Genomic DNA, 8,101 nt, shown 5'->3' on the forward strand with positions numbered 1-8,101 from the left:
TAATCAACACTTGAACCTCACGCGATTCATTCTCTTTCGCTGTTCTTGACCTCTGAGTACCTTAATGTTTGTAGTAGCGGGAGATCCTTGCGCGGACTTCATATTTAAGTCCTCAGCAATAGATTTCCTACGAAATGTCTCTTATGATCCAATATCCCGGAGGATACGAATTGGGCATTCCTTGCCTTTATATATCATTCTTGCACATGCGGTTGGCAGCAAATTCTGTTTGTATATACAAACAAACCCCGATACGATTTGAATGTCTCCTTCATTTTCAATCGGCTTTTCTGAGGTGTGTAGAAGTTGGTGGTGTTTCCTTCCACATTCATCAACGGGACATCGCGGTGCCTTGCAGGTCCTTGAATTATGAGATATGCTACCTGGTTGCAGACAATTAAAGCAAGTTGGAGCACCTTTGCGTCTCATTAGCATTTGCCATCTTTCGTCAGGTGACTTGTTCAAGGCTGACGGGCACTTAATAGTTTCATGATTCTTCTCACAAAATCCACACCTCACTTTCTTGAAGTCGGAGGATCCGACTAGGGCTTGCGCGGAAGTATACTCTTCGTCATCTGGACTCCTGGACCCTTTCTCTCTACCAAATCGTTTTCTGGCTTCTGGTGAACTGCTCTCCGTGTCATCGTCAGCCTCTTTACTGAGCTTGTGACCCTCCATGAATTGAAAGAATTTCTTGATATTGATCTCTTTGTGATCTTCATCATCGTAACATTTCGTGCGCTCGAACTCCCATTTCTCTTTGAGGTTGCGTGGTAGCTTCGTGTCAAAAATCAGAAGCAACACCATGGATAGGCTGGGGTTGTCATCAGGCTTGAGACCAAGCGACTCCCAACTCCTCATTCGGTTTCGCAACGTATCATACAAATGTCTCAAAGACTTCCCATCAGCTTTTACCTGAACATCCAAATTCAAAATGGACTTGACAAGTTCGTTCACTAACAAACGCTTCCGCCCAAAACGACCTGGTAAGTCTTGCAACGCCTTTGGATAGTTATCGTTAGTGACCGCGTAACCCTCAATGCACTTATACGCTCTGCCACTCAAACAGGATCTCAAATGAGTAAACTTCTGCACGTAACTAAGTCTTTTATGAGAGCTCTTCTAAATTTGAAACAAAATACCAGGTCACCGAATTAGTTTTTAGGATATTTTCTCCAAAAACTGTATTTTAGAAGGTCTTTTAGCAGTGCTGAACTGTTGCCATGGCAACAGTTGAGGACAATTGCCTTATTATGTGGTACTACTTAAATACCCCAACGTTTTCCTACTGTAAGGATAAAGAGTGTTGTAATATTTTCCATCGGAAACCCATTGCTAGTAGTGCGGAAAACCCTTTCGAACCTCGAGCTCCTTCAATGGCTTTAGTTGTTCAGTTTATAAAACAGAGATAGGGAATTTAGTAAACAGGGAATAGAGAACGGGGTACGGGGAATCTTTCAAAGCCGAATCTTTAAAATGATGAATCTTTCAGTAAAAGCGGGAATCACAAAATCTAGGGTGACTTGAAGGTAATAGGGAGCATAAGCACGCGCATTTTTGAGACGCGGACGGCAACCGGAAGAGAACATTTCGTGTGCCAGGACAGTGGTGTCTTCCAGATTTTAATACCAATCACCTCTTATGGAGACAAAATACTTAGCAATGTAAATGTGGTTGTGGGAAGACAAATTTGAAGGAAAACCAGCTCACTTCCGGTTGCCGTTCGCGTCTCAAAAATGCGCGTGCTTAAGCTCCCAAATAAAATTACCTGGTGATATGGATACTGTGGCCATATTCAGAACTCTCCCATTGACGTGGACTTGCAAGATGATCTGATCATAGTTTATAGGGTCATGACCAGTACAGGCCCGCGTCACTACACTGATACACAAAATAAAAACCCGGCTTACCTCCAAACATTGGAGAATGCAAAACTTACAGCTTTATTCCACTTCAGATCACTTACTTTTAACGGAGGCGGTTTTAGGAGGTTCAGACCAGTTTCAACATTTCAGCAAACTGTTACGGCAAAGTTATGGTACCATGTCAAACACCAATAATTCCTTATCAAGATGCACTCATCGATGTGACGTAATAGGTTACATGGTGACAAAAGAGCCATCTAAAACACCCTATATTTTCTCTTTAAATGCTCAGTTATGTCTCAAAAATGAACTTGAAAAGTGATTAATAGAAAACTGTCTGCAAAGTTTTAAAAAATATCTCTGGAGAGGATTTACAGTCATCTTCATAATTGGAAACGTTTAAGGTGGCTGTGAGTTACTGTAAAGCCAATTCATTAAGGTCATGTAATATAAAAGTGGCGAAGATAACCGGAGAAGTATGTAAATCCCTTATTACAATGGAAGTTAATGGGTAAGTGTAATACTATAATTAATCAAGACGATAAACAATCAAAATTTGAATGAAATTAACTCCTGCGAACTATGCGTTTTACACTTCTACCGGTCCCCATACAAAAATCTTCTGACATCACTCTTGGATCATAAATAATACTTAGGGACTGTCGGTAAGGAAAATTGATGGATTTTCTGCGATCTTTTATATGCAGTTATACAGAAACATCCTAGGCCTCTTGAAAACTATGCAAAGGGATATAATACTCATAATTCATCTCTTTTCTCTTCGCCTTCTAATGTATGTGCCAATACATGTGGAATATTCCAACAAACAGGCACATCCTAAGGTCGAATATATACCCTGACCAATGATCTCGATGAGGCATCATTACGTTTAATAATTTTTGTTTGCTTTCTCATAGTAATGTCCTCGAGATGGGAATTCCATTTAAGGTTGCACATATAGAGGATATTACATGGCCGCGCGGAGATACGAAATTTCTCTTCGAGTGTTGAAAAATATTTCACGAGTTAGCGCAGCGAACGAGTGAAACATTGATTTTAAAATCGTTTCGTTTTTAAAACCGTGGTTTTGAATGGGTTAATGCGATCTTCCTGTGGGTAAAAGTCAAGAACATAAGATTTTCATGGCTTAAAACCGGTATTTTGTCCTCTGTTAACGTATGATTACAAACGTGATGATGGTTCCCCAAGACGTTCGCGTTACCCTCAACCAGGAGCCCATGAGTAGGAGCTTGCCTCTCTCATACAAGCCTTATGATTCAACCTTTGCCCCTATCTTTCTATTTTTAGAACGCCACGAGTTCCTCGGCTCTGCAAAAAGGCCAATCAGAGTAAAGTCATTGTCTAACGAAGACAAATAAAGCAGTAAAACTGTATTTAAATCGTGCAAAATGATGTAAATTTATGTAAATGCGAGTCTCCTGCTCAAGCGTTCCTTCTAAAAATAGAAAGATACGCGCAAAGGTTGACTCAAAGATCTACTGCATATGGAGGCTCCTACTAATGGACTCCTGGCACAACACATTGTTGCTGAGTGCCAACACATGAATTCACGTGACATCGTAAAGTTCCGAATGTTAAGGGAAACCGACTCCTTTATCAGGGGCCCAGGGACATCCCAAATTAAATATTGAGAAAATCAAATATCCTGGCTATCACTTTAATTTTCCATATTTCCTCTGCTACCACAAGTCGTGGGACTAAATTAACGAGAATAGTAAATTCAAAGAAAATTAGAAACAAACTATAATTGTTAATACTCGTTTGCTCCAGTTTTCGACTTTTTTCGCTTCTACTCAGTCTACTGAGTTGGTACCTCTTACCCTTATTGAAACTTGTTTGAACATGTTTGTCTCCTTGAGTTCAAGAAATTCTGAATCGCATGCAGCTTTCATTTGTAAAGCTACGATCCATTTAAGCAATAGAGGACGTTTTCCGTGTTTAACTTTAACTTTAACTTTAACTTTTAGCTTTAGCCTTATCCAAACACGAGGGGGAGTTGGGAGAATTCGAGACAGTTATGCAAACCCTAGACTCAGTCGAGGGTTTGCATAACTGTCGAGAATTATCCCAACAACCCCAAGTGTTTAGATGAGACTATTGAAACACGGAAAAAAGTCCTCTATTGCTTTTATAAAATATTCCTCAAAGATAATTCGACAATTGAAGTAAAATCCTGGGTTTTTTTTTTACTTCTTGATTAAAACAGATTTTCTTGATACACGCTCATATTTCCTACCAGCAATCAAAACGCGCGTCTGAATACATAACCAATCAAAGTTCGTGTGATGTCACAGCCGTGTTTCCATACTCTCATCTAAACACAGCTATTGGCCAATGAGAGTGCGCGTACTATCATAATTATTTTATAAATATATACAGAGGAAACAATCAAAAGGAAAGGGAGAGTATGGAGATCTACTGGATATGTTATTTTCTACTCAATCAAGTCTATAGAACGGCCGATTTTGATCACACTGGAATTTTGGCAGTTAAGGCACTTAGGAGGGAGAAAAAGACGCCTCTCTCTTCGAAAGAAGAAAAACGTGCTCCAACGAGCAACAGGGCTGGTGAGAAGACTGCTTAATTAAGCATTTACATCGATATCGACACAAAACTGGTAAGTGGATGACCGTCTCCGAGCTCCTCACAATCTTACATTTTAAATTAATTAACTCACTCGATCTCCACAACAGTCGATAACCCCACATGGCGATATGGCTCTCAGACAGTAATGCGGGCCGTATCCTACAGTGTAGCCCGCTGTACGGTCCGCTTAAGTTGAACTTTTGATGCGATTTTTCAATGCTGATTACGCACAATCATCTTGTGAAACTGTTTGTATCTTGTAAGCAACTATTTCAAAATATTTTGACGCAAGCCAATAATTTGTGGCAGTTGAACGTTCCGCTGGAATTCGACTAGTTTCCTTTCCCTGAGCGCCTTATTACGACCTTAGAAATATAATAAATGTATTTTTCTTGTAGCTGGCTGCCCAGTATCCCTGCTGTAACCTGTTTTTTTTTCTTTTGAGGGGAGGGAGGGGGGGGGGGGGTTAAATATATGGGGTTGTTGTTGTAGGGAACTTTTCGGTAATTACTAAGCATCCACCACGAAAGTCGTTAAAGTGATCCCTCGAGTTTGACAGAGCTTCTGATATTTTTTCCTCTTCAAGTTTAGACTCAGAACTGAGGAAATGAACTGAAGTCTCGCTGCTGAAACACGCAGATGCAGAATAAATATTTTTCTTGGTATACATTCCTTTTGTCGATAATTTTTTAGGTAAGATCAACTTCATTGTCAATCATGGTAATACTCTCTGAATATAAGTTATCTTTTACTGAGCAAGTAGTCACCAAAGAAACCTGGGTAAAGGCCTCCTAAAATGGAAAATGTAAGAAGCCAACACTTTAATGATCTGCGACGGGTTTTCTGTTGCCACAGAAGCTATATGAGAAGTGGTAGAGAAATGTGATGACGAGATACATTTTGCGAGATTGGTAGTTATTTATTCACCACGTCACTACCATTATTTTCAGGGTCAAGGTATGGAGGCGTATTTTTCATGCGGATTCTTTGGGGCAGAAATCCTGCATCGGCTATCAAATGGGTTTGTCGTGAGCGGTACCGAATGCAAATTGTTCTTTATGGCTTTGTAAATAACCAGCTGCTGTTTGCCTTGTTCCAGTTGGGCTTCATCCTTTGTGTTTATTTAAATTCTTGCTTCCAATAAACGGCCTCACGAGCTAAGGTTTGAGAATGCCAACTTTTAAATCCAATAAAATGCTTCAGGCCTTAAATAGAACTGAAGCCATTGCACACAATGTGCCCAGGGAAAGGACCGTCAAGGCAGGTACGAATAAATACGAAATATTAACCAGAATTTCTATCATTTGATTGTGTTCAATCAGTGAAGAGACTAATGTTGATAATACTTGCTAAACTAAATAAATGTTTTGACCAAAAATTAAAATTACACCATCGACCGGCGGGTTAGGGTATCTTCCCCTTCTTTTCATTGACCAAATTGCCAAATTTGCTTCTTGTGAAACGCGATTTGTCTCACAGTCAAATTTTAATTGGTCCTTTTTTCTTTTTAAATTTAAATCCAAGAGACAAGTACAGCTACGACTGAGACTGTCGTTCGCAAATGAAACCGGTTCGCATCACAGGCAAAACGAAGCTATAATTGTTTCATGTCGTTTTGAATCTAAGATTTGCATTAGTTGTCTTCTTAATCCAACTCGCTGTATAAAGGGCAAAAGCAATTAAGAAATGAGAGTCGTGTGCTCATGTTCTCGACACGACTTCAAATTTGGTCGATTGATTCGTATTGCTGTTTTACAATGGACGACCTCAAAATGTTCTACTATCAAAATTTATAATAATAATAATAATAATAATCATGATAGTGATAATGATTACGATTATACCCTTTTTGTGGTTGGGTCGTGTTATCGTCGCTATCTTCCTTGCGTCAGTTCCCTAATAAAGTGATCCTGCTTCTAATCGCCCTTCTCAGTTGTTGACTTCGCCAAATAACAATACAAGGAGACAGTGTTGAGCAAGAAAACAGCAGGGTGTAAGTCCAAATTCTCCTGTTGTCCCTTGCATCCTTTGGACTCACAATGTCAAGCAAAACATCGGGTAAGAAACACAGCAATGTTGTTCCCACAAGGATGGCGGATGTCACAGCGGCAGCGCTCTCTTGCTGCATGGTGGCTGCCTGGAACTGATAATTTACTGACCCCACCTGCTCCGCGATCTGACTATGTTTTCGCTTGGATATCCACATGATCCTCAAATAAGTAAGTATCAAGAAAATCATCATTGCTGAGTGAAAGTATGCTTCGCCTGCTTCTCCAGGAAGAGACGGCACAAAGACCACGCCAATAATAACAGCAGCAATCCATGTCGAAACTATCCAGATTGAAATTTTCTTACGAGATAATTGCAAAAGATGATGAAAGGGTTGCGACAAAGCCCTCATTCTGTGGTATGTTATGGTAATGAGGTTACAAAGTACTGCATGGAGACCGACAAACGCTACGATTTCGAAAGTTACGAGGAAACGTCTGCTAGTAGTTCCTTTCCAAAGATAGTAGACGTATATTGGTTGAGCAAAAAGACAGTTGATTAAGTTCGCTAAGGTCAGAGACACGATCAACAAATTCAGGCCCTTTTGAAGTTCTCCATCCCTTAGAATTACGTCAGTTACAAGAATATTTACTACGCTCCCAGAAAAGGCAAAAAATGAGTTAATAACACAAAGGGAAAAGGTTCTTGCCGTTTGCATTTTTAGTGCAGGTGCTTGATCGATATTTTGAAACACGAGCGCGTGTACAGTGGTGTTTCTTTGTTATCTTTAAGCTTTGGCCCAATCCCTGTTTAAATATATTATTTATTCAACATGACGTCCTGAATTTGAAGATTTTGCATTTTAATATTGATAACTTGTGACAAGGACAGAGAATGTTTCATTGTAAGACAATATTTTTGGCCGCGGAAACTAGATATTATGCGGACATTAAATGTAGCCCGGTATGAACAAGGAAGACACGTTTGGAAAGCCCAACCCAGAGTGAACCGAACTCAAATATAGCATAAGGATATTTTACGCTTCGATTGATTGTTTCTTGGCGTTTTCAGTTTGTCAAGTGAGTTGACGTGTCTTGGTCCAGGTGACAAGCAGAAAAATAAATGTCAATCATAGAATGAAATACGCCTACGAAACAATGATTGCAGTATGCATTTACAGAAGTTTATGATATGTAAGTAATCGAAGTGACGAAAAATACACAGCTCTTCTGATGCTTTTTAAATAACTGCCTCGTTATTAAAAAAATTTAAATACAAGTTTCGCGTCTTCTTAAGCTTTTGATCTTCCTGTTGTCAAAATTTACGCAAGGTCCTTACACTTTTATTTATGAATATGATTGATTTATTTGAAAGGTCACAAAGAAAAAAGAATCCACGGATAAATAACATTGAGATTCAGTGCCAGACTTGAATTAACGAGTTACAGTCGCAAAATAATTGTGCTTTTATGTTGCCTTAACTCAGAGTCACAGAAGAAGTTATGTCTTATTGATTAGTTCAATCCTCAGATATACGTATAAGACAGAGAAATCAATGTAAGCACCCTTGCTTGTGTCTGGCACTCGCTTTCCTTTCACCTACATTTAAAGTGCAATTAAAACGACAGTCATGCTTGAACC

The 8,101-nt window shown here is 39.4% G+C and overlaps 2 protein-coding genes across 2 annotated transcripts; both read right to left on the reverse strand.

Annotated features, from left to right (window-relative positions):
* Nucleotides 1–141: 141 nt before the first annotated feature.
* LOC137991943 (uncharacterized) lies at nucleotides 142–3,778 on the reverse strand. The gene is made up of 2 exons (XM_068836968.1): nucleotides 3,707–3,778; nucleotides 142–1,122 (listed from the first exon to the last, which is right to left on the reverse strand). Exons 1-2 carry the CDS (start codon nucleotides 3,776–3,778, stop codon nucleotides 142–144), a joined length of 1,053 nt encoding a protein of 350 aa, XP_068693069.1.
* A 1,470-nt stretch (nucleotides 3,779–5,248) lies between these two features.
* On the reverse strand, nucleotides 5,249–7,691 carry LOC137991084 (G-protein coupled receptor 84-like). The gene has a single exon (XM_068836208.1). The coding sequence runs from the start codon at nucleotides 7,177–7,179 to the stop codon at nucleotides 6,361–6,363; it is 819 nt and encodes a 272-aa protein (XP_068692309.1). The 5' UTR covers nucleotides 7,180–7,691; the 3' UTR covers nucleotides 5,249–6,360.
* Nucleotides 7,692–8,101: the final 410 nt, after the last annotated feature.

The sequence above is a fragment of the Montipora foliosa genome, chromosome 2 (assembly GCF_036669935.1).
Source record: "Montipora foliosa isolate CH-2021 chromosome 2, ASM3666993v2, whole genome shotgun sequence".
Lineage (NCBI taxonomy): Eukaryota > Metazoa > Cnidaria > Anthozoa > Scleractinia > Acroporidae > Montipora > Montipora foliosa.

Bases quoted from the DNA above. Each gene is read 5' to 3' on its own strand.
- LOC137991084 (XM_068836208.1), bottom strand. From the start codon at position 7,179: ATGCAAACGGCAAGAACCTTTTCCCTTTGTGTTATTAACTCATTTTTT.
- LOC137991943 (XM_068836968.1), bottom strand. From the start codon at position 3,778: ATGAAAGCTGCATGCGATTCAGAATTTCTTGAACTCAAGGAGACAAAC. The intron at 1,123-3,706 runs GTAAGAGGTACC...TTTCAAATTTAG, and splicing joins TCAAACAAGTTTCAATAAGG to AAGAGCTCTCATAAAAGACT.